Genomic DNA, 27,316 nt, shown 5'->3' with positions numbered 1-27,316 from the left:
CAGCACCGAGGAGGACGGGTCTACACCCGCTTTCCTGAAAAAAAGGCTGGACGGCTAGCTTGCAACTGAGGCAAGCGGCGAGGCAGCTGCCTTTTTGTCCAAGGGCGTGCGATTGTTGGGCGATTGACCACATGTCTTTTCAATTTGTGCTGTGTCGTAGGGCATGTTTTATGGAAAGGATAGCAGGGATACAAACAGCAACCTAATGTAAGCAGAATGTCCAGCTTGGGGATCAGATGGTGAAGGTTTAGTATTCTAACACGCTCAGCCTGATCTAACAAACCAGATAACAAAGGCTCCTCAGTCATGTAAACTTGGGAATTTTAGGTCAGGCACAAAAAGGTATAAACGTATAGTGACAATAGTACAAAATAGCCACAGCGTGAGGATAGTGGACCACTGTTAGCCCCCTGACAGCAAAGCTGTGGAAGCCCTCTGGCTTTCTGCTCTTCATTTTCCAGGTGGCCCAGTGGGGGTTAAGCAGAGGGTTAGACAGAATTACACTGCTCATTTTCCACTTACAGACCAGTTTTATGAACCTATTTATCCTTCATTTCTTTCTTTCACTATCCTTGGAAAACTGGTTTAGTAAGTCAGTTTAATCTAGCACAGTGTCAGCAGCAGCATTTCAACTTTTTATATCAGGCCTAGTCATTACTTGTTTGTAATATCAGTCTTGGCTTATTTTACAACTAAAAGTTGTTTGCATTTAAACTTTGTTTGTGGAGACTGAAAACTAGTTAGCCGTTGTACGCAGGACAATAATCTGAGTGGTCTGAGGGTGGAACAGTGGTAGCATCCAATCCTTATCAAGTCATCGGACTGATATGTACGTGCTCTCTAGGAAAAGATTATTGTTACTATTGTTTTTAGTTTTACTGCTACTACAGTCTTTAGCTTTATTGCTACTACAGTCTTTAGCTTTATTGCTACTGTTTTTAGCTTTATTGCTACAGTTTTTAGCTTTATTTCTACTGCTTTTAGTTTTACTGCTACTGCAGTTTTTTGCTTAATTGCTACTGTTTTTAGCTTTATTGCTAATACAGTTTTTAGCTTTATTCCTGCTGCTTCTGCTCTTTTTAGCTCTGCTGCTGCTTCTTTGCCCATTTTTACATAAAAGTATACAAACCACATAAGCAAGACTATTTGTGATTGCGTAACACAGGGGTGTCAAACTCTATTCCTTCCAGGCCACAGTACTGCGACCTTAACTGTTCCTCATTAAACGCACTTCAATGAGCTAATCAGCAAGAGCGGAATTAAGGGTGCTAAAAGAGGACGCGAATGTCTGCAGAGCTGTGGCCCAAAAGTAACTCAATTTGACACGTGACACATCAACTCAACAGTGTTTGTGATGATCTAGATATACAGTTTGCATGATGCTAATCTGTGAGATATTAGCTTCCATTATTTGTTAGCTACATTAGCCAGTGCAAAATTAAGGAAACTGTGTAAATTGGACCTGCAAGGCTAATATTGCTTAGCAAACACTGGAATTCAATAGTCACCCAGATCTTTCTGTAAATACAGCCCCAAAACAACCTGCTGAGACATGACACAGTATGACTTAAAACCAAAACTTCACCACTATGGACAGTCATTTCTTACAACACCAGGGTTGGTATTCACAAAGCAGGACTGACCTCAGATCAGATTGCTCCGTATTTCTAAATATTAACAAGTAGCATTCCTGCTGCTGAGGTGGCTTGTGAATACAGACGCTGTTGTCTAAAGTGGTCACTACCAATGTTCAGCTACACGGTGAGGTTTGGTTCGTTTTCACACTTGTGTCCAAAACCACATCTCTAAATCTGTAGAAACTTAATTAAGATATGCATAGGGTATTTGGGTGATTATTGGGTTCTATTAGTTGTTAGCGACGCAAGCCTCACAGCTCTAGTTTTAAACTAAAGAGGCAAAACTTGGCCTCCAGATGTGTCTTGGCTGTTTGGTTACATCTGTACTCAGTGTAAAGTTGTGTAAATCCGATTTTTCGCCAAACTGTTCCTTTAAGACGTATTAGACTCGTTTTTAAAAAGGAAAAGTCATGATACTGGATTAAATACAGACGCTTTTCTAGAGTGATAAACTGTCCACTTCAAAGTCTGTGCTCCTGAAATCTTACCTAGAGGCTACGTTCAGCACGTGCGCTACATGTATGTACGCATCATTCACATTCATACAAAATCCTGGCTTTCAGCTTTCGCATACATGTTCGGTTATCTTCCACGCATACACAAAGACACCTCCGTTTGCGGGCCGCTGAATACATCAGCCTCACATATTAGCTCCCACAGGCGCCATTGTGTAAGCTGCTAACCCATCCGCAGTAAGCATGCTATTATTGATTTACTGCTTAGCTAATCCTACAGCCATCAATAGCTACATCACTAAACGCCATACCGTCAATAGCCACCACGGTGGAAGCTTCTACTGCTTCGTAATGCAGTGATCCTCCCCAGTTTCACTTAGAAATTAAAGGCTCCGGAGCCTCTGCTTTTGATCTGTGATGCTCTTAACCTTATCTTGTCCTTCGGTGATACGGATAAAAAGGGATATTTTGTATATTTCCATTTAAAAATATATGTTTTATTCATCTCTTTTATCCACAGTTGCTACAGCTGTTGTAACATTTTACTAATCTGAAGCTGCTCGTCCGTAATATAATATTCTGTTTCTGGTCCAGAAGGGTTAGAAAGGCAGTAATGCCCAAGTGCTGCCAGCCTATTAATGCAATTCTCCCCTTTAGATGCAGGTTTTTTCAAGTCATTGCCAGCTCTTCTTACATAGAACCATATTGTCCATTAGAGGCTTCTTTTAGGCTAATAAAACATATCTAATGGTATCTTTATGATGGCCAGTACAGGGTACTTAACAGGCACCTAACACACTGTTCATATTCCTAATCGGTCACTTAGTGGAGAAAAAGACATACAGAATGATTCTTCTTCTAATGTGTCAATTAAACGTCTTTATTCAGACAGAGCACATCACCGTCAAGGCCCACTTAGCTACCTGCCAGCCTGAAGTTATTAATATTACCATTGTTTGAAAATAATTTGAACCATATTTTCATACTGCTAATCTTGATCCATCACGATATTTAGATTAATGGGATTTATAATGACTTTTTAAACTTATTTCTCTGTAAATCTTGCCCGGCTTTGGTGCTCCTGATAAGAAGGCCGGGTCCAGAACATGACATGCATGGGGGAGGATAACAGGAAGGAAATTTGCAGTAATGCTCTGCCCTCTAGTGGCCGCAGTGCAGGATTACAGGACGTTTGAACAGTACGAGGCAACATGACTCAGGGCCCAGGATATTTAAAATAGCTTTGTTGATCATTTTGGGAATTTTTTGCTATGTATATTTTGTAATTTCCTGGTGATATATTGCGATTTTTAAGGCAGGAAAGCCTTCTGCTTATCCTATTTTGTTGTGAAATCCATATAAGGCTAGTGTTTGTGAAGTACATACAGGTTTGGAAAGATGAAGTGCTGTTTATTGGTTATTATAACTTACTTTTTAGTCTGATTCATATAAAATTGTTTAACATAGTTTGTTTCTTATCAAATTGTATAGCAATCCATTAAACTTCAAACACTTCAATTCATCAGTCTCATAACTACATAGATGATATCATAGTGCAATCATTAGATTTAGTTACTGTAATAGTAGCAGTACAGTATAGTATTAGTGTGTCATAGTTATTGTAGTAGGCCTAGTTACTAAAACAGTAGCATTTATAAGTAATTATTCATAGAATAATAATAGAGTACAATAGTTACAGCCAATACTATAAGTGTAATACAATTATAATAGTAGTGTATTAGTTTATTACAGTAGTAAAAGTAGTTACTTAAACAGTAGCAGTAGATTTTTCTTATAATAGTTACAATAATAGTGTCACGATTGGCCCCTCCCAGTCCTGTCCAGGTGTTAGTGTTGTGTTTTTGTTTTGGTTTTTAGTCCAGCCCCCTAGTTTCGTGACTCCACCTCTGATTGTTTCCACCTGTGTTCCTGCCTGTCCCTCATTTGCCCTCTGATTATTTAAGCCCTGTGTTTGCCAGTAGTTGCCACTGGTCTTTGTTGTTTGTAATGTTTGATGCGCTTTGCGTGTGCTGTTGTTCTATTGGATTGGTTTGTCTGTTTTGAGATTTCGTCATGTCTGACTCTCGTGTGCTTCGTGTTGGATATCTGAACCTGGACTGTCTCGACTACGACCCTGGATTTGCCCTAAATAAAAGTCGCTTATCTCTGCATATGTGTCCGTCTCCTTGCTCCCCGGTGTTACAAATAGTAGTATAGCAGTGTTAGATTAGTCTTTAGTAGTCTTTACATTAGTTATTTTAAAAAGGTATGGTTATAGTGGTTGTATAAAAATATACTGAAATAATTACATTAGTTATTAAAATAGTAGTACTGTGATAACAGTAGTATAGTAGTATATTGTGAGAGCTATAGCTGTAACACTTATAGTAGTAGCATAGTTAAAATAGTAGTAAATTACTAAAGTTAATATGATTGTACTGGAACAGCAATAGTAGTAGTGTAAGAGTTTATAAAGTAGTTATAGTAATTTCTGTAATAACATATGTGCAGTTGTAATAGTAGCACAGTAGTCAATATTTAAGTTCTAGTAGTTAGTATAGTAATGGTTCATTTATAATAGTCATAAAAATGTACTATAGTAATTATACTTGTTATAATAGTAGTAGCATATTTATAGTAATAGTATGGCAGTTCATTACAGAATAGTACTTACGATAAAAGTAGCAATATAGTTATAATAGTATGTTAAAGTAGTTATAACAGTAGCTATAAAAGCAGTGGTCTAGTTTAGTATATTTGTATACTAGTTAAAGTAGAACTGTTCTTTTAGTAGTATAACAGATTAATATGGCATTTGTGGTCATTTATATAATAGTATAACTGCAATTATATTAGTTGTATAGTGACATATTATTAGAGTTATAGTAGTAACTATAATGGTAGAACAGTTCAAGTAGCACTATAAAGGATTAATGTATTAGTTCTAGTTCAATAATAGCAAAACTATAACTATAAAAAGTTATATTAGTAGTACAGTAATACATTGTTGTAGTTATAGTAATTACTGTAATAGAATTATTATAGTTGTAGTAGTTTGTTGTTTTTGTTGTAGCAGTTACTTTAATAACTATGGTATAGTTGTTTCATGTCAATAATACTGCCACTACTAAGTCCTCTGATAAGCCTTAGCTTAATAGTTGAATAGTGAACCTGCAGTTTAAGAGGGTAAATTCAGTCAGTGAGTAATTGGGAAAGGCACATATGCAGGCAAAATCTGACAAATCTGAAACGTGCTTGAGTGTGAGTTGAAAGCCACTTTTGAAAGTCTGAGATAGCCCCAGCCCTGTTTATAGCTTTAGAGCCGTATCTAACTGTGCGTGCTGTTCTCCCTGCATGCCCTCCCTCGGTAAGAATACCTGCAATATGTTTGACTGAAATCTCCTCCCATTCCTGCGGCTGCGCTTTATCACTGCTCTCTTTGTGCGGCGGGCCTAGTGTTAGCCAGCGATCAGGCAGGCACGCGACCCCAGCCCTTGACCCGCTCTAATTAAATACTGGATTAAGCGGGAGGAAGAGGGCCGCATATATTTCAGGTTAATGTCTGTTCGTCCAAAGCCCTTTAAAATGAGCTAAGCGATGCGTTTAACTTTAGGAAGCTTACCTCCTCCACGTTGGGTGTCATGTTAGGCCCGATACAAAGGCACTGTTTGTTCGGGGCCTTTAAGCGTTCGTACGGCACTCGGTATTCCACTCAAAGCCCAGGGAACATGGAAAAGAAAGCTTGAGCTCTATATGAATCCATTGCTTCCACAGCAAAGGTAGCATTTCACAGGATCCGCTCAATCTTAGCATTGCCTGTACCCTAGAATCGGGTAATTACTTACTCGACATTGCTATAATCACATTACTGTTCGCTATCGTTGTAAATGAGAGTGTGATTAAGCTAACATGTCAGGATTGAGCGGGGGAAAAACGGGATAGCAGTCTTACAGTGAAACGTATACACTTTCCTTAGATTAGGCCTCAGTAGGGCTAAACCTTCCTCTAATGATAATAAAGCAAGGAGCTACTATGTGCAGGTTTAGACCACTGACCGGTCTGAACGATCAGGCCTGTACAAAGTGGACAGACTTCTTGACGAAGCGACATACCACATTTGCACTCTCTCCAGTGGAGCCATAACAAAAGCCCACAAAAGAAGGTAAACAAATATATGTAAGTGAGACTAAACGAACCAGGCCGGTTTGGGTTTAAGTGAGCTTAAGTGATGCACACACTTGTCCTCAGGACAGACGCTCTTTCTTTCATAATTTGTTGCATTATGAAAGCATTATATTCACACAAACAAGACGGCCTCGAGACATTTACAGGACGTTTGTCAACACCGCGCACGATGCTCACCGTGTAATCACGCCCTTTTCAAAGCCTCTGAGAAGCAAATAAAGCTAATTCATTATGTAGCCACTAATGTGAACAGCAACAAAAGTACTGTTCCCTCGAAGAACATATTACATTTATTACATTTATGTCATAGGGCTATTAGGATGGGACTAAGCAAATACCAGTGTTTTACCTCGTAACAGTCTTCTAAGCAGGAAGGTGATGAAGCATGAATGTCAAATGCAATGCCACCTAATTTTGCCCATTTTTATAGATAACAGTAAGTCATACAGATATGAACGGCTTCTTACAATTAAAATTGAATAGAAATATTTGAATACGACATAAAATAAAAATGTGTAATTTTGTAATTTTATGCTTTTATTCTATCATTCATTCATTAGTTAGATAGATAGATAGATAGATAGATAGATAGATAGATAGATAGATAGATAGATAGATAGATAGATAGATAGATAGATAGATAGATACTAGAGTAGAAATAAACGAAAAAAATCTATATGCATATTTATATGGCATATAAGACAGATTTGTTGTATTTACAGGATGTAAATTTATTCATTCATTCAGTTACTTATTTCAGGCAACTTAACATACGCATTAAACTTAAACTGTCACTTGCATCCATTAAAATACAGATTGTTTGGTGATTGGTATTTTGGAAAGGCTCATCTAGTAGCTGTGGCTTAATGAGGGTGTCACTCTTGCTCAGTTCAGCTGAGCTGCACACTGACTTTATTTAGCTTAAATAAAGCCCCTGTTTGGTTTATATTAAGTCTGTACGCTGAAGTAAATAATGTAATTTTTTTGGATGTGGCTAATAGCTAGTGATACACTGGGTACACGCTTTAAAAGATGGTTCTTCAAAGGTTCTTTAGTAAAGGCAATGCTTTAGGTATAAACAATATAAATGTTTCCTCAAAGGTACAACAGTGGCGATCGAGACGAGATCATTTTAATGGATTATGGTACAGTTATGCTCCCTGAGGTACTCCTTAAAGGTACTGAGATGAACCCTTGAGGGTCCCACACCAGTGACAAGAGGGGCACTGCCCCAGTGACAGTTTAGAACCTTTTCTTCTGAGAGTGCATGATTCTTCAGATTCATAGAGAATGTGCTGTACATGGTTCTATATAGAACTGTTTTGAAAATGGTACTACATAGCACCAAAATGTTTCTGCTACTGTTACAAGCCTGACATCATAATATTAGCAGAACCCTTTTTGGTGCTATTCAGAACCATAAACACATTCCCCATCAATCTGAAGAACCATTTCACTATGCAAAGAACCCTTTGAACATGAAATAGTTCTATATGGAACTCAGGGCTTTAAATAAAACCATTGCTTTTACTAAAGAACCTTTGAAGAACCGTCTTTTTAAAGTGGGGAGGTCAGCATGTTCAGGCAGACCAGGTTGGTGGTGGGCTCATACCTGGCTTTCTTATTTCTCATACCTGGCTCATTTAGATAGCTAGCTTCATGTTGGAATTATAGTTAGTTACAGCGAATCAGACGTGAACAGTCAACTGAAAATGATAAGCCAATCATAAGACAGTATTTGGGAGATCCCACCCTCCTAAATGTCATGGGTGAGAGTTTTGTGACCGTTTTCATTTCAAGGCTTATAGTGGTGCACAAACTTAGTTAACCCCCAGTTAAATGACATGTTTTGTTGTAAACAAGTGAAAACTAGTTAACGCATCATCTACCCAGAGCTTTCTGCAGCTTTCATTGCATAATGTCTATTCATTTGCTGGGATTAAAATAGACCATAAAATATAAAATTGGCCAAAAACTTTAGCACAGGCCAAATTTTGTGGGGTTTTTTTTTGTAAAAATCAGCAAATAACAGGAATTATGAATTACAATGTGCGGAGGTGTGTTCTCTATAGAGGGCGTTAACTTACTTTTAATGCGAAAATGAACAAAACACATAATTTAGGGCGCCAGCACTTTTGCACATGACTGTATTTCATGTCGCCAGTAGAGTCACTGAAATACATTACTGAAAATGCGTACGAATACATATAATGACATAATTGTATTGATTAATTAGAAGACAGTAACGTCATTAATTCATTCTGTTCCCATTTCATTTTACTACTATTTGTTTATTGCCTTATAGTCATGACAGTAGACGTCAATAGCCAGACACCACATGAACAAGTCAGTTTGAGGCATGCGGTTAGCACGACGCTAATTGCTGATCATAAACTTCCATTACTTGTTAGCACAAGCTAAAAAGCTACAGAAGCAAATGTCATGGGTGAGAACACTGAAGAATGAATGGTTCCTGCAGCTTACTGGCAGCCCAAGACTGGCACCTCTAACAGGGCTTATTTCTGCTAATCGTTTTGGCCTGAAGAGGGCATTTAAGTTTCGGAGGCCAGCTTTCCATTCAGAATGACACTATTACCTCGAACCAGGCGCGCACTACAGCCCTGCGCTCAGATAAACAAGAATAATCTCGACACTGGGATTACTGTATGGCCTACAGTGGCATTCCAAATTGAGCTCTTATCATGGTCCCTGTGATTTTCAGCAGCAGGGGCGGCACATGAAAGCAAAATGATCTTTAAATAGTGGTTTAAGATCAGCGGTGTTGATAAGTCATGCCACAACAGGTTTGATCAATGAAGCATGCATTCAGTATATTGCTTATTTAGATCACGCAGATTAGTCAGACCGCACCTTTAACAGCCCCCTCAATTATAACTGCACAACAGCAAGTTTCAGACAACTTCATAGCCTTATTACAAGTGTTGAGGCAGGTGAGACTCGAGCGGATTATAATAGGCCACATGAAGCTCTGGAAAAGAGATTAAAGACTAGAATATGATTATACAATAGTTTTTAATATCATCACTGTCATATCAAAACCTCTTCTTCCATTTTTTATGTCCATATTTGATAACGGCAGCTGCCCTTTACATTGTGTGAATATTTTATGACAAACAGAAATGGTTTAAACTGGATAAAAACTTGTCGCATTAACTCACACTAAGTTCACTAAGAACTCCACACATCCCCCACACACAATTATTACTTCTTTGTTGAGTTTAACATATTGGAAAAAATTTTTTTTTTACACAGACCACATTTTATGTTAAAATAAAAAGTAACTGTGTACCAAAGTGAGTCCATGTGTTAACGTTTTACTTAGGAAATCAAATAAATCTGCTGAAGATGCTGCACCCAAAGTTTGCATATGACTGTATTGTCATGTCATGTTGTCTGTAGCATTACAGGTATAAATTATTAAATAAATACATACATACATTCAATGTAAATGCCAGGTGCCCTATCTGTTGGGGTCAAAAATTCATGATAAATGTCCTGACAAAGTTATTGGGAAAAAGATTGACCTTCATTAAAAGTATTAGAACACTTTCTCTTGACCGGCAAAATTACCTGGAGATATGAGGTTTTGTTTCTGACACACACATATATGTATGTACGTGTGTATGTGTGTATGTATATATATATATATATATATATATATATATATATATAAGTCAATGGAACCAGACTTCTTGTCAAATTTTGGGCATTTCAATTCCAGTTTTATGTCAAAAACTGATAAAGGAGGTTTTGTTCTGACAGCAATTCTGTTTTTTTTTCGGGGTGTCTAAACAAGCATATAATATAATATATTAAAGATATAGCTGATTGTTGCCATTAATTAATTATGTTCACTTTTAACTTGTACCTTCTTTATATAATTCTGTTTCTGTTAAAATCTTCTGTCATGACTCTCTATTTGGTTTATTTATGTATGTTTGTCAAAGCCCTTCAGGCCTGGTTATCTCTCCAACATAAGCACACCATCTCTTCAGTTTATATTTAAAAGCACTTGAACAGCATTTTATCAGGTAAATATGTATAAATACATTTCTGTTAATTACACTGAGGTAACTGTTATAAAAACCCTAAAAGCCTGTGTTCTTTAGCTCCTTTGTTAGATCTTCTCTTGTGACAGTGTCTTTTTTATTTTCCAAAGCTCTTCAGACCGAGTTATCTAGTTGCCTCTATACTGCCGTAAGTGCTCCATCTCTTCAGTTTACTAAGCACTCGAGCTGGCTTGTATCAGGCCAAGCACCGTGCTACACACCCCTCTTGGTATTCCCCTCCATGAGGGGTCCTTATCAACACAAGACAGTCTCAATGCTAATTTTCCTTTTACCAGTCCGTCCAGCGCCTGTCTAAATACTGATAGCGATCTTCCCCCTGCTGTTTGCACATCACTCCGCATGTGCTGTCTTTTCCAGCTAAACTCCATTTAAGTTTTTAATAACATTTTACAATTGTCCGCGTCCAGGTAAACACAATCTGATTACCCTGATGGATTGGAAAACGTGGGCCTGACAGCAATTTGTTAGATTTTTTTCTCTTTTTTTTGTTTCTTTAAAGGCTGCAAAAGGTACGTTTTCTCTGAGGAAGAAATACCAGCATGTTAGATATATTTTTTCATCTATGCGTGTAGTGTGTGTGTGTGCGTAGTTGCATGGGAACTAATGCTCCACATATATATAAAAACCTCATGTTTACCAATTGCAATTTTCTATTATTTTGACTGACATTCACTTTATATGAATGTTGTCAATGATAAATGAAAAACTAAATGGTTAACAAAGGACTTTATATGCAGCTTTATGACCACAAACCTTACCAGAGTCGGGTGGACAAGCCTAAAATCTTACCTCAATAATTTCTCAGTAATGAAGACCCAAGTCAAAATAAACATGGCTACCAAAATGTTCAGCAAAAACATCTCAGATCCAAAATCTTGCCCAGTATTGGGCATCACTACAGAACTGCAGTGGACCTTCACAGTACGTCTAGCCTCTTTATGCAGTTTGTTCGGCTCTATTCTTCTCTTTCTGGGTCCTTTTGATCTAAAAATAAAATGCGAAGGCTCCAAAGTGAGAGGTGCGAGAAACAGCACAGCAATGCAACGCAATGAAATCACACCGTGTCCATGTTGTAGCCACCCAGTAATTCCAGTACAGTCAGTTCCAGTCAATGTCATGTGCAAAAGTAAGTCAAAATGATCATTAAATCCCATACCCGAGTTATTAAAGTCGTTGAAGACGTTCATTCAGGGTCAAGAATTACACAGATGCCTCAACAACTATATAAACAAAACCTTGTGTTTCTATTTTTGTTGTGACATCATTTGAAAAGGCTTGTTTCCTTTACATTATGGGTGAAGTTCATGTTGAATGGACCAAAAGAAATGACCCAAAATTTCTCAGAATCCTACATGTATATATTACATATATTACAGCTTTCATTCTTTTTGGGAGACTTGCTCTCAGTTCTTTTCAAATTTGCGAGGATATTTCTCCACACCTCCAAACTTCAGTCTTAGAAGTTGGTTGGATTTTCTGGACTCTGGACTGGTCAGAGTGGAACAGACAGAAACGTGTGGGTTTATTTTAAAATGAAGAGTGGAACTCGATTTCTCCTCTCTCTCAAAAATGAAAGTATTAAATACTGTTTACCTGATGGGGACGGTTTTGGTGTCTACCAAGCCTTGCATGGTTCTTAGGTTTCGTAATTTCTTTGTATGTTTTAATCGTTTTTGGATACTGCATTTTTTTTTCATTTTGCTTCCCTCCAACAGCCTCTACTCTTCTGGGAAGGTATTACACTACATGTTGGAACATTGCTGTGAGGATTTGATGGCATTACTGAGGTCAGGTACTGATGTTGGATGAACAGTTCTGGATCACTTGAGCTCATCCCAAAGGTACTGGATGGAGCTCCATCACTCCAAGCAAGCAGCCAACTGCTCTAGCAGCCCAGTGCCTTCACACACAATGCTGGGGGCCTTTGGCTGATGTTTGGCGTCGGCATGGTGAACTTATGCTCGTGTATGGCTGCTCCAGATCATCCTATTCAACTGGCAGTGCTTTTTAAGCACTTGAGCACTTGTGCTAACAATGGACGCAGCTGAATTTGCTAATTAGAAGGGGTGTCTGGACACATTCAGACGTATGAACAGATCATTTGTGACTTGCACAAAAGAACACTGCTTCTCTTGACCAATTTCAGTGTCTTTTACCAAACTTTAGAGTCCAGTGTCTTAAGTAATTCTTCGATCGTTTTAGATTTCTCCCCCCAATAGACGCCTCTTTGTGTGGACCAGGGCTGCTTTGCCCAAGTGCTGGCCCATGGCTGCCTAAATGAGCCGATTCTGTTTCCCCGACTCACTGTAAATTTCAATAATTTGTTTGAGTGGCCTCTCTCGCTGTCACTTTTTATCATATTATCAATGACCACTCAATTTCTCCCCGGCCGCTCCGGTAGCATGCGGCTGACCCCGGCCCTATTACAGTTCTGTAATGAAGTGCAATGGAGTGGTAATTGGTTCACATTATACCAGATCAGGTAACATTAGCCTTATTTCCTTATCGCAATGAGTCCTGCTGCTGCCTCTCAATGAGAAACTCAACACAGCTTTTAATGCAGGGTATCATCCAAATAACATTTCAGCTCATCCAGGCAACCCCATTTCCAGTTTTCTATTTCAAGATTGCGCCCTGCGTTTAGCTAAGCTAAGCGATTGCTGCTCGTCCACTCTCGGCTCCTTCTGCTTGAAAACTCCCCAAAAGGCAAGCGGCCATTAGGAATGGAGATAGAGGGGATAGCTTTCCCCGGCCGTAGAGGAAGTACAGTAAGTGAGATGGTAACACAAGTGAAGGGGTGAAACGCGAGCGGGCCCATACAGTGCCCTGCTGCCCTTTGTCGATTGGGGCGGCCCAGACGGCTGCTGCCTTTTGTTCGATGGCTTCAGGCAACAGAAGCCAGGCCCCAGTCATGTTTATTTCAGCTCAAATGAGTTCGCCTGCCCTTGTGTACAGCCAACATATTAGCCGAGCCCTTTGTTTCGTCCACAGTTAACTATGCTGGCCGTTTACTGTTTCATGCCCGGAAAGTACTTAAGTCGAGACTGCTTTACAAACGAAGCCAGACGCTTGCAAACATAGCTAACTCGGAAACTTTATGACAATAGAGGTGAAAGACTTGAGCTTGCGTTCTTTGACGAATGATAAGAGCAGGCATAAGTATTCAGTTGCGAGTATTCCTGATGGCTTCTCAAGGATTGCTCTAAACTTTTTTCTGTGCCAAGGAGGAGAACTGGATTTGCAGGGATAATGTCTTTATTCGAGCTCTCTCTCTCCATCAGCAGTAACTGCAGTTCTAGCCTTCAGACTTTTATATCTTATATTTCCCCTGCAGCTATTTGTACACCTGTTAAGGATTATGTCAGCACAATATACATTGAGTGTGTTTACATGCACTTAATAATCCGATAAGTGCAGAAAATCAGATTTTGTCAGCAATGCAACCAATTTACATGCACTTGAGTAATCAGACAGTGTGAAAACTCCAGGTCCGTATGTAAAGTCACTAATCAGATTTCTGCTTTACAACCAGCCAATAAACTAACTAAATAAGCTTAACGCCGCAGTTGTTTTCTTTTTAAAAAACATCACGTCGCTTTATCTGAAAGTATGAACTTACATCATCTAGAAGATGAAGAATATTTAAATACTTTATTTCGTCATGTTTGGTTTCAGCATCACTCCAATAGTGTTTTGCTGCATCTCGTGGCAATGCTGCTTGCTTATTTCTGGTAGTGCAGTCTGTTTTTGTGCATGCACAGACTGAAAAACCTAAAATAAATCAGTGTAAGGGCACAAATCAGATCACTGAGCTAAAAGCCAGCTCCCTGATTTCTAGACCTTATTCCGATCTAAGAAATTGGAGTATGCTGTTTACATGACCATTTGAATAATCAGCAGAATAAACTCCAGAAATCTGATTGTGATCGGATGATTGTTGTAAAATAATACAAGCAATTACTAAGGGCTGTAGACATTCTGTTGTAAGTCATCAAACACCTACGATCATTAGCTGAGGTTGCATCTGTTAGCCATGGGATGAGTCATTTTAAAATAGGGAAATAAGAAAGGAAATAACTAAAACTAAAGAAATAAAATAAAAAAACAACATCATCAGCTCGAGCACACATGCCTTGTTATTGGGATACTGCTTTGATGTCCAGCTCTACCATGTGCTGCCCATCAAGTAAGGCCTCTGAAAATTAATTGGGTAATTACCCAAAGCTGGTCTGCCACAGTGTACTGAATTTGGCATTTGTGCTTAGCACTCTCCTGAGAGCGCCTTGAGGCACCCATAGGTGGGTAGAGTAGCCTTAAACTGCAGTATCATGTCTTCAGTGAAGTAAAGACTCAAGTTGAAGCACAAGCACTCTATCAAAAACAACATTGGATAAGAGTGCAGTGGAAATTCTGGCTACATCCAACACCTACTAGCATAGGAACTGAAGTTTGTTAGGCTCTATTCTTCCCTTTTTAGGATCCTTTTGATGCGATTGACTGAAATAGAATGTACTTATGAATTGTAACTGGGTACGAATTTCAAATTACATAATTAAAAGCATAATCTTTTAGACTAATTATAAGGAGTACACGTTTCTTGTCTAATAATTACTATTATACATCATATATCACAAATAAGTATTGTTATTAGTCAAAGCTATTAAGACGTTTACTCAATAAACTCAATAAATTAAAGATGACTAGATTGCTTCATTAATTTTGCCTTTTCCAATATTTAAGTAACTGTAATCTGATTACACCTATTCTAAAGGTGTCCTACTCTGATTACTTGATGTCCATTACTACCCAACACTGAGTATGTGTAACAGTACTATCACTTGAATACTTAGAGAATTACACTTATTGGTTCTTGCCTTAGATTTGCAGTGCTAGGAAGCATTTTGATTGATTTTACATCATATGGTTGATTTTTTTAGCTTTTAAAGGTTCTTCAGACTCACGTGTCATTTACAAAAATCCACTGAAAAGTTATTTAGGGAACCAAAAGTTGTTCTTCTATGACCTCGCTCCAAAGAACCCTTATTTTTGAGTATAACAACATGTAAGATGGGACTGCCTGTCTTGGGAGCCGCCTCCTTGCTGTTAGGTGGAATAGAACGCTCCACCAGGACTTTCAGGCTGGAAACATAAAACCACTGTAATGTTCACCCTTTTTCCATCTCAAAAGAGTGTGATGTAGCATGTAAACATTGTTAAAGTTTCAATACACATCATTCAGGCACCATTCAAACTGTTTTAAATTAAAAATGTATTTCTCTGATTTGTGTGATCTGTGATCATTTACATAAACCTGCCTATTCAGCCTGTTTAGACCCGCCCATTCATGCTGAAGTTATAAGGAGTGTTCATTCCAGACTGCTTTTTTACCCAGCCACAATATAGAGCAGCCAATCAGAACAAGGGTCATTTACATATATCAGTCTTAAAGGCACAATAACTAAAACAGCCTGTTTAATGTTTCCAAGGAAGAGAGGTTTTAAATAGTCATCTAAAAATGAGTTTTGACCCACACCAGCATTTAAATAAATAACCCATAACCAGAGTCTCTGCTGCTTTAGTAGCTGTTATTCAGTTTATCCACAGGGTTCCTCATGCTCTGAGCCAAAGCTGCTTTATACGTTTCATCTAAAAGGGTGTGTGATGACACCCAGGACTGCTCTTTTATCTTGTTACACTAACAGGCATGTTCTTGGATGCCTCCAAAGGGTCATTCCCCATTTAGCCTCGTCCTGTACTACTACACTCCATCTATACATATTTAATGGAGTGGTAGTCTCTCAGCGCGCCATACACAGGTGTCCCTAACAGAAGGCCGAACCACATATTAGCGCTCAGCACTGCAAATCAACGCTGGAGATAAAGTGACACGTCTTTTGACACTGAAGTAAGTTTTTAGACACTCTTACCTAAAATTAATGATGGCTTATGCTCACAGGGATAAAGTTAGATGGTGGTTATACAGTGAGACGTTTTCACGCTTCTTATGAAGCTGTGAGTCTCCAGAGGAGCAAAAAGGACCAACTTCACAGTTTTAATGACATGACAGATTGATGTCAAGACACAATAATGGTTTTAATCAAGCTGTAGACAAGGTGCAGAGATTTACATTCACAGCCAGATCATTTCAGCCTTATGTAATATTATTTTTATTGTTGTGTTTATTGTTGTTATTGCTGTTGCTGTGATTATTTGCAAGCAATGTCTAATGTGCATTAGTAAAAGAGATTAAGCAAATGTGTATAAAGAATGTTTGTTTATAGTTATACTATTTCAGTGTGTGAATAATAATAATAATTATTATTATTATTATTATTATTATTACCAATAATACTAATAATAATAATAACAATAATAGCACTGATATGGAATACTATGCTTCAGTGTTATTAACTTTTTATTATAATTGTATTGCAAATACATTATTATATCACAGAATGTTTAAATAATACTAATTAAAACTAATTAAAATGTTATGTAAATATAACAACTGCAACAAAACAACAACAATAATAATAATAATTATAATAATAAAGTTTTATGAATAATATAGTATTTTATATATATATATATATATATATATATACACTATAGTAAATAAATACATAATAATAAATACATTATGGCAAAATATATAATAATAGATATTATTATTGTTATTATTATTATATCTGTTTTGCACATATGTTTACATTAAAATAACATTATTATTATTATTATTATTATTATATATTCTTGATATTATATATTTGATATTATATTTACTATAATAAATACATACATAAAAACGATTTATTATTATTAATAAATAAATGTATCTATTTATTTATTTTCATCATTTGAGAGTGATGCTCATTGCAGCAGAGTTATGTGTATAATTGGTTTGTGAAGGGGATGAAGAGTCTGAGAAGCCTCACAGAGCTTTCCCGCTGCAGGCCGCACTCTCAGCCTGCATTACTCCAGCACACTGAGAATCCCGGCGGAGCACAGAGCAGGATATTGGATAACAAGGTTAAAATATTGGAGCAAATATTCTCTTATTAAAGTCTGACGGCAGGGATTTGATTCGAACCGCTTAATAGACAGCGCTTTAGTGGGAGTCCAACACAAAGGTAAAGGTACGGTCATGCTCTCGCTGCCTAATGGTGAACATGAGAGAAATTAGGGGACTTTTTTCCACAGGAAATTATGCTGGAAGACTGTGATTATGGATCACAGTGGTCTTAGGGGTCTTCCGTAAACTCCCTAAATCCAAAAATGTGATATGGCTTGCACTGATTAGAGCGTACGCAAAGCCAGTTTATTGTTTTGCAGGGAGCAAGACAAGGACAACAGAACACAGTGAGGTCAGGAGCGGGTCAACACGTGTATACACTTCTAGTTATTTCTAGTTATTTGTAAGGCATGACATACAGTAGACTGACTTTAAATAGGCCTGACAGACAAGCACTGTACAGACTTGTCAGACTCTCTTAAAGGGCCCATATCATGCAAAAAAAATAGTATGTAGACATTAATTCTCTCTATCTACGTGTATGGAAATTAAGCTGTCGTTGTTTTTGTGATGCCATAAAAACCAGCACATTTACATATACCTGCCTATTCATGCTGAAGTTATAAGGAATGTTTCATTCAAACTGCTTTTTGAATGCTTTTGAATACAATACAAAGCAGTCAGTCAGAGCAGAGCTCATTTACATACATCATTCTTAAAGGCACAGTAACAGAAACAGCCTGTTTAATTCTAAGGGATAATGAAAGGTTTAAAAAAAAGTAATGTACAAATTAATTGACTGTTTTTATTACGAATTGGACATGAGTGTCATACGTGGATCTTGGGTGGAAAAATCTAGGATATGGTCCCTTTAAAATTCAATAAAAGTGAAAGTGAAGAAACTTTTTTGCATTTTCTAGCACTGATATTAAATATAGCATGTTAAAAAACTTGATTCAAATGTGTACATAGATTATATATACACACATATATATACACACACATGCACACACACACACACACACACACACACATATATATATATATAGTATATATAGTATACATATATATATATATATATATATATATATATATATATATATATATATATATATATATATATAGATTGATTGCTTGATTTCAAAAGTAAGTATCATTGATGTAATATATTTTATTCATGTGGAAATACACTGGAATCTTCAAATTCAGGCAAAAACCTTTATGCTCTGCTGCCATCTAGAGGAACAAGACATAACTACTAACTGGATATGCAAATGTAACTGAAGGCCTTGTAGGTCCAGTAACTGGGTCTGAATGTTTTAGCGTCATTGAATCCACTTACGTACTTTCACTCTGACTGTGGCCTTAATAACTTCAAGTGACACCATTTCAAGCTGGCCTTAATTGCAGTATCTGAGTCAGACTGTTGCCTGCCTGTATTACTGTGAATACTCCACAATGCACTACCACAAATACCAGTACTATAAATGTCTGTGTGGAGAGCAGAGTGTGAGCACAGGTGGTGGAGAGTGAATTGAGCAGTGTTACACTCTGATGACAGGTCAAGGTGAATAATGGCAGCCCTGTGGGTCAAACCACATGGTTTAATCTCACTCAGTGTCACTGTGTTTAGCAGTAGACATTCAGAAAGAGATTTAGCTAGGCAAAGTCACTCCTCACACTTTGCCAGTGCAGTTTAGCTTCTCACAGTTTGTTAGAGCAGTTTAGCTTCTCACAGTTTGCCAGTGCAGTTTAGCTTCTCACAGTTTGTTAGAGCAGTTTAGCTTCTCACAGTTTGTTAGAGCAGTTTAGCTTCTCACAGTTTGCCAGTGCAGTTTAGCTTCTCACAGTTTGTTAGAGCAGTTTAGCTTCTCACAGTTTGTTAGAGCAGTTTAGCTTCTCACAGTTTGTTAGTGCAGTTTAGCTTCTCACAGTTTGTTAGAGCAGTTTAGCTTCTCACAGTTTGTTAGAGCAGTTTAGCTTCTCACAGTTTGCCAGTGCAGTTTAGCTTCTCACAGTTTGTTAGAGCAGTTTAGCTTCTCACAGTTTATTAGAGCAGTTTAGCTTCTCACAGTTTGTTAGAGCAGTTTAGCTTCTCACAGTTTGCCAGTGCAGTTTAGCTTCTCACGGTTTGTTAGAGCAGTTTAGCTTCTCACAGTTTGTTAGAGCAGTTTAGCTTCTCACAGTTTGCCAGTGCAGTTTAGCTTCTCACAGTTTGCCAGTGCAGTTTAGCTTCTCACAGTTTGCCAGTGCAGTTTAGCTTCTCACAGTTTGTTAGAGCAGTTTAGCTTCTCACAGTTTATTAGAGCAGTTTAGCTTCTCACAGTTTGTTAGAGCAGTTTAGCTTCTCACAGTTTGCCAGTGCAGTTTAGCTTCTCACGGTTTGTTAGAGCAGTTTAGCTTCTCACATTTTGTTAGAGCAGTTTAGCTTCTCACAGTTTGCCAGTGCAGTTTAGCTTCTCACAGTTTGTTAGAGCAGTTTAGCTTCTCACAGTTTGCCAGTGCAGTTTAGCTTCTCACAGTTTGTTAGAGCAGTTTAGCTTCTCACAGTTTGCCAGTGCAGTTTAGCTTCTCACAGTTTGTTAGAGCAGTTTAGCTTCTCAAAGTTTGTTAGAGCAGTTTAGCTTCTCACAGTTTGCCAGTGCAGTTTAGCTTCTCACAGTTTGTTAGAGCAGTTTAGCTTCTCACAGTTTGCCAGTGCAGTTTAGCTTCTCACAGTTTGTTAGAGCAGTTTAGCTTCTCACAGTTTGCCAGTGCAGTTTAGCTTCTCACAGTTTGTTAGAGCAGTTTAGCTTCTCACAGTTTGCCAGTGCAGTTTAGCTTCTCACAGTTTGTTAGAGCAGTTTAGCTTCTCACAGTTTGTTAGTGCAGTTTAGCTTCTCACAGTTTGCCAGTGCAGTTTAGCTTCTCACAGTTTGTTAGAGCAGTTTAGCTTCTCACAGTTTGCCAGTGCAGTTTAGCTTCTCACAGTTTGTTAGAGCAGTTTAGCTTCTCACAGTTTGTTAGAGCAGTTTAGCTTCTCACAGTTTGTTAGAGCAGTTTAGCTTCTCACTGTTTGCCAGTGCAGTTTAGCTTCTCACAGTTTGCCAGTGCAGTTTAGCTTCTCACAGTTTGTTAGAGCAGTTTAGCTTCTCACAGTTTGTTAGAGCAGTTTAGCTTCTCACAGTTTGTTAGTGCAGTTTAGCTTCTCACAGTTTGCCAGTGCAGTTTAGCTTCTCACAGTTTTTTAGAGCAGTTTAGCTTCTCACAGTTTGTTAGAGCAGTTTAGCTTCTCACAGTTTGTTAGAGCAGTTTAGCTTCTCACAGTTTGCCAGTGCAGTTTAGCTTCTCACAGTTTGTTAGAGCAGTTTAGCTTCTCACAGTTTGTTAGAGCAGTTTAGCTTCTCACAGTTTGCCAGTGCAGTTTAGCTTCTCACAGTTTGTTAGAGCAGTTTAGCTTCTCACAGTTTGTTAGAGCAGTTTAGCTTCTCACAGTTTGTTAGTGCAGTTTAGCTTCTCACAGTTTGTTAGTGCAGTTTAGCTTCTCACAGTTTGTTAGAGCAGTTTAGCTTCTCACAGTTTGTTAGAGCAGTTTAGCTTCTCACAGTTTGTTAGAGCAGTTTAGCTTCTCACAGTTTGTTAGTGCAGTTTAGCTTCTCACAGTTTGTTAGAGCAGTTTAGCTTCTCACAGTTTGTTAGAGCAGTTTAGCTTCTCACAGTTTGCCAGTGCAGTTTAGCTTCTCACAGTTTGTTAGAGCAGTTTAGCTTCTCACAGTTTGCCAGTGCAGTTTAGCTTCTCACAGTTTGTTAGAGCAGTTTAGCTTCTCACAGTTTGTTAGAGCAGTTTAGCTTCTCACAGTTTGCCAGTGCAGTTTAGCTTCTCACAGTTTGTTAGAGCAGTTTAGCTTCTCAAAGTTTGTTAGAGCAGTTTAGCTTCTCACAGTTTGTTAGAGCAGTTTAGCTTCTCACAGTTTGCCAGTGCAGTTTAGCTTCTCACAGTTTGTTAGAGCAGTTTAGCTTCTCACAGTTTGTTAGAGCAGTTTAGCTTCTCACAGTTTGCCAGTGCAGTTTAGCTTCTCACAGTTTGTTAGAGCAGTTTAGCTTCTCACAGTTTGCCAGTGCAGTTTAGCTTCTCACAGTTTGTTAGAGCAGTTTAGCTTCTCACAGTTTGCCAGTGCAGTTTAGCTTCTCACAGTTTGTTAGAGCAGTTTAGCTTCTCACAGTTTGTTAGAGCAGTTTAGCTTCTCACAGTTTGCCAGTGCAGTTTAGCTTCTCACAGTTTGTTAGAGCAGTTTAGCTTCTCACAGTTTGTTAGAGCAGTTTAGCCTCTCACAGATTGCCAGTGTAGTTTAGAGGTTTAGTTGATTTCTAAGGTAGTTGGAAGGTTAGTTGTGATTTAGTTTACTAGTGTAGCTTTAAAATTTAGCCACTGCTTATCCCTGTTTGCCAGTGTAGTTTAGCTGCTTATATGCTAGTGACGTTTTAAAGGTTTGCTAGTGTAGTTCAGATCAGCTTCTGCTTCTCATAGTTTGCTTGGGTAATTTAGAAGGCTCTGCTTTTTATAGTTTGGCAGTGAAGCTTGGAAGGTTAGCATGCAGGCCCAAAGTGAGGTAAGATGTGCCATGTTATATGGTTTGTCCTTTCCATTCACAGTAGCCGCTCCTCTGCTTTGCTCTTCTGACATTTCTTTTCACAGGAGATGAAACTGACAGTCCAACAACGACTGACAAGACAGAAGGAAGCAGTGGCTTGCAGGATGAAGAAACTAGACGCCAAGCAAAATGAAATTAAAGTTAGTTAACATCATTTTTGGAATTAGGCATGCTGTTACAGCTGGGATTACAACCCACTGGTGCATGCTGTTGCTTGTATGCAAGTTTGGTTGGTTATTTAAGGAGTATTTTAATTAGATAAGCAACAATTAATGGAATAACTGGGCAAAAATCAGATGTAATTGGGCCTCATTCACCAATATCTTCCTAAGCTTTCTCCTAAACGTGTTCTTGAGCTAATTGTTAGATTCTAGCTGGGTACATTTGGTTGAAGGGGAATATTGTGTTTTGCCACGTTAGTAGTATTTTTGAGCAATTTCTTACAGTCATGGGTTCTTATATTGGTTTTTGTTTTTGCCTGCTGCATTGATATGTAATGGTAATTCTTTAGCAAAAACATAACCAAAATATTCCCATCAACCAAAATACTTCTATTAGAAAAAGTACTCAGCGATCCAGGAGAACATTGAGAGGAAGTATGAGGAGATGAGGAGAGTGTTGGAGGAAGACTGTAGGATCACTCTTTCTCTGCTGGAGATGGAGGAGAAGGCTACAGTCCAGGCCCTGGATGACTTCACGGAGAGAAACTGTGCTGTCCTCAGTGAAATAGAGTTCCGGCTGAGTGAGGGGTTGATGGACAGTGACATACAGTCGGGAGACCTGGTGAGAATCGCAGACGTGTTCATTTGTCTCAGCAAAGTACATCACAGATCAAACGTTTGGATACACCTTATTCAGTGCATTGAAATTGGTTACACTGTAAAACTCACTGCATGTCTAAATGAGAGAATTAAGGTAACACAATTTAAATACTACAGAAAGTTGGAGTAACTTAACCTGAAAAAATCAAATGAACTCAAAAATTAATTGTTGAGATGGAGAGTAACATTTTTTCAGCATATTTTGAGTTAAAGGAAATTGATTTAATTGTATTATATTCACAGTTTCTATTTAGCTTGACTTCACATGCAAATACAAAAGGCCAGTAATGGGTTGTTTTTAAAGACTGTTGAAAATTGAATGTTGGCATGGCATACTGGGCATGTCTCTTCACCATCTGTGGTTTGTCATTCTCCCCAGGCTACCTTCTCTTATGTGGACTAGATGTATAAACTTTTGTGATTCATGCCTATCAGTACTGATCAAGAATCAGCGTTGAGAGAACTGAGTTTCCAGGTTCCTCTTGGCTGAATGCGATTCTGCTGAGTTCTAAATGCCACAGAGTCATTTCTCAGATCTGTACTCTGTACTGTCAGCATTTGGTGAGGTGGTCAATAATGATGTTAAGGTGGAGATGGGCTAGAGGTTAGGGATCCAGCTTTGTGGTCAGATGGTTGCTGGTTCGATCCCCTCAGCTGACGGTACATGACTAAAGTGCCCTTGGGCAAGGCACCTAACCCCCAGCTGCTCCCCGGGTGCTGTGCATAGGGCTGCCCACAGCTCCGGGCAAGTGTGCTCACTGTCCCTTAGTGTGTGTGTTCCCTAGTGTGGGTGTTTTACTGCACAGGTGGGTTAAATGCAGAGGTCTAATTCTTCTGCGTGAAAAGCACAGCAAGCAAATGGTTCTGAATTCAATTCAACAATGCATTGTTACAAATGTCTAAGATCATATTTCTGCAGTACAATATGAATTTGTCAAAAGCCTAATGGTGAATTTAATGTACAATTGCTTAATTATATTGAGTTAGAACAACTTAAACATAAGTCACAAATACTCAATCATTTTAATATTAACAAAACAAATTGAGTGGCTACAGTTTTCTCTATTTACTAAAGTGTAAATGAGCTATTGAACTTTTGGGGCAATCAGGTTTAAGGTTTTACAGTCATCAGGTTTTACAGTGTAGTGCTGTTCATGCATTTTACATGTTTTATTCCATAGCTTTATTCAATATTTGAAGCAGATTGGAGGAAGGAAGTTATTGTTGAGATAAATAATATACTGTACTTTTATTTACAGTAATTAATAATAATTTTCTCCCACAACTTCTGATCCCCACTTTCTCAGTCAGTGTAAAATTAACTGTTCTGTGGCCTTTGCCCTCTCTCTCTCTCTCTCTCTCTCTCTCTCTCTCTCTCTCTCTCTCTCTCTCTCTCTCTCACTGTATCCCACCACCCCCAAACTCAGGTCCCAGAACTTGAGGACAGGTATGTACAGCTGCTCCCTCTGTTAAGCATTAATGTCCATCGTTGTGTCAGGATTTATGTCCGTCACTATGTCAAGCATGTCTGCCTTTGATTGACAAGTGTACATTCTGGATTAGACATAAAATAACAGTTGTGTGATGTGATATGGTGCTGTGGCATCATTGTGGGCATTTTACCAAGCATTGATTTGTGTCATTAACGGTGTTCTCATTCTTAATATTAATGGTCATCCAGTGACTGGTCAATAATAAGACCAGCATTCAAGATTCTTTCCTTTTTTAGCTTTTATTACTTAGAAGCTTTGGAGAAGAAGAGCACTATGACCTATTTCTGTCTCTCAGTGGCATTCAGTCATGTTTATGATGGGACTGTCCACTGAATAAGAATGGCTTTAAGAATGGCTTTATGTGTCAGAACGGGACTGATTTGTAGTCTTGCTCTTTGGCTCGCTGCCAGGGTTGAGGACTTGTTGAAGGTTACAGACCCAGGCCTCGTGAGACTTGACGAGGTAAAGGCGGAGCAGATACTGGACCGAACCAACAACCTGCTGCTGTTTATCCGCTCTCAAACCCCCATCGTTAAGAGACTACTCAAGAGCTGTAAGTTAAATTCAGTCTTTAGATCTCAACACTCGTCTAGACTGTGGACTAATTTAGGGCTGGAATGAAAAATCAGGACACAATTATTGTGATATATATATATATATATATAAATATATATATATCATATGATATATATATATATATATATATATATATATAAATGTTGGTATTCTCGTTGCTTAAAGGTGCAGGTATTTCCATTCAATATCCCGTAGACCTAGAACAGTTTGCATTTTCACCAAAGGGGGCAAGAAAGCTTCACTTATGACAGCTGAACAACTAAAATTAAGAAAAGAAAAATACTACCACACTCAGAAAGTACAGCATAAGGTAACGGACTGCTGTGTAGATTAATGGGGAATTCCATCGATTTTTCAAGCTGTCTGTGTATTCATATGGTTAAGACGTCATTCAGACTGCTTGAAGTAAAATACAGCATTCTAGCAAAACGTACCAAATCAGAATTATTCACAGTGGTGGTGATAGGAGCCAGACGTCTGGAGTTTAATGTGTTAAAAAGCGACACCACCGACATTGAAAGTTTGCTTCTTTTGTTTTGCGCTGGAGCTATGAGGCTCGCTAGCAAGATTCAGCTAACAAATAGACCTGCTTATGTGGTTTCTGCCATACAGTTCTCTGTTAAAGGATCAAAGGGAGGCCACAGCATTATTAACAGACATCTTGAAGCCTAAGTTTCATAGTTTTGCCCATTTTTAGAGGTAACAGTGTGTCAGACGGTGTCAGAGCCCACATAAGTAAGTCTATCTTGTGTTACTTGACATAGTTTGATAAACATATGTGATTATTTAGCCATGCAATGTGCATAATGCTAACATGCTAAGTGTCTATTACCTGTTACATTAGCCTCATAGCTTCAGTGCAAAATTACAGAAGCAAACTTCAGACACATGTCTTTGATGTCTGAAGGGAAACGACAGCCTCAAAACGATGTTTAATCATTTTTATCTAGACTTTATGTGGTTGTGTTAAAAGCATGATGTTAGGCTGATCACATGGCACAGACTGCTTCTTTCTCTTTCCCAGGCTTGGCTGAGGTGACCTTAGACCCAACCACAGCTCATCCCAAGCTGATCATTTCCCCAACGCAGAATAGCGCCACCTTTACCAGTGTGTGGCAGGAGGTACCTGACTATGAGGGCCGGTTTGACACCACCCTCAATGTCCTGAGCCTGCAGAGCTGGGACACAGGCCGTCATTACTGGGAGCTGGATGTGAAGGGGAAGGTGTACTGGGAGCTGGGCCTCACCTACCCCTCCATCCCGCGCAAGGGCCGCCAGGAGGACTGCTGGCTTGGCCGGAGAGACGAGTCCTGGTGCGTGGAGTTCTTTGATGGAGACTACACAGCCTGGCATGGCGGCAAAGCCCATCCACTGCCTGTTTGTACTCAGTTTAACCGCATTGGGGTCTTTTGCAGTTTCCCCGCAGGACTGGTGATGTTCTTTGGGGAGGACAGCATGACACCTCTGTTTGCTTTCTGTACTGGGACGTTCACAGACCGCCTACATCTGGCTCTGTGTCCAGGACACGATCTTCAAGGAAGTAACTCACAGCCTATTAAAATCTGCAACACATCTCATGCAAAGTCATAGCAGTCGATGTCCACTTGGTGGACATCTTCATTTTGGCTATGCATCAGAACAGTCCAGCATAGGAAATAGTACTTCTTTTAGGGGCCCTAGTGAGATAAAGGGGCATTTGATACACACATAAGGGCACCTAGAACGTTTAGCTTTGAACAGAAAACTAACTTGCAGTTTAATCTCAAACGTAAATGTTAATGGATTCAAAATCAATTTTGTTGTATTGGGAAAAAATGCGGATTTGGTGGTGGGGGATATTCTTGAACTGAGACCTTGTCATTTGCAGCAGCTTCTTGTATAAATAGTGACCCATTTAATCTACAGACAAGTGACCTTGTGCTGTCAGGTCAAGATCATAAGGTGGAGAGATGTATAAAGTGATTTATAAATGTATAAAGCTATTTTTAGTGCAGTAGCAACATTAATTTAGGTTTAGCACATATAGAGGGTCTTTTCTTATTGATTTATTAAATATATAACAAGTTATTTTGAGGGCATTTTTGACCCCTGTGCTTCTGTTTTATTGGGACAAAATGAATTTGGGGCCTTTTTTTGCCTCTGGCTGTTCAGACACTGTTTCAGTCAGCATTTTCACTCTAATGCTGATACACTAGTTATGTACAAAAGTAAATTATGAACTGCTGTCACTCCTGCAGGGTTATGACCCAGTCTAAAAATGTCAATAACAAAAGGTTGTATTTACTTATTGTGAGCTCAGGTAAGTAAAGCAAATGTTAAATAAAACTAGCAAGATTTCTAATAAATAAATATATCAAAGCCGAACTTTTATGTGGAAGGCTATAAGAACATGGTGGTCAAAAGTAACTGATGTTA

General features: G+C 38.5%; 1 protein-coding gene across 1 annotated transcript; it reads left to right on the top strand.

Annotated features, from left to right (window-relative positions):
* Nucleotides 1-21,951: 21,951 nt before the first annotated feature.
* LOC108444552 (E3 ubiquitin-protein ligase TRIM39) lies at nt 21,952-26,491 on the top strand. Its single transcript, XM_017725774.1, has 6 exons — nt 21,952-21,969; nt 22,056-22,151; nt 22,570-22,794; nt 24,260-24,279; nt 24,736-24,878; nt 25,926-26,491. The coding sequence occupies exons 1-6, from the start codon at nt 21,952-21,954 to the stop codon at nt 26,489-26,491; spliced, it is 1,068 nt and encodes a 355-aa protein (XP_017581263.1).
* Nucleotides 26,492-27,316: the final 825 nt, after the last annotated feature.

This window comes from Pygocentrus nattereri, chromosome 5, assembly GCF_015220715.1.
Source record: "Pygocentrus nattereri isolate fPygNat1 chromosome 5, fPygNat1.pri, whole genome shotgun sequence".
NCBI classification, from domain to species: Eukaryota; Metazoa; Chordata; class Actinopteri; order Characiformes; family Serrasalmidae; genus Pygocentrus; species Pygocentrus nattereri.
Note: the sequence above shows the minus strand (reverse complement) of the source record. Positions and strands in the feature narration are given on the sequence as shown.

What these genes read in the sequence shown, in the direction of transcription:
- LOC108444552 (XM_017725774.1), top strand. An exon ending in CCAAGCAAAATGAAATTAAA is followed by an intron (nt 22,152 to 22,569) that starts GTTAGTTAACAT and finishes TACTTCTATTAG; the next exon opens with AAAAAGTACTCAGCGATCCA. An exon ending in ACATACAGTCGGGAGACCTG is followed by an intron (nt 22,795 to 24,259) that starts GTGAGAATCGCA and finishes CCCCAAACTCAG; the next exon opens with GTCCCAGAACTTGAGGACAG.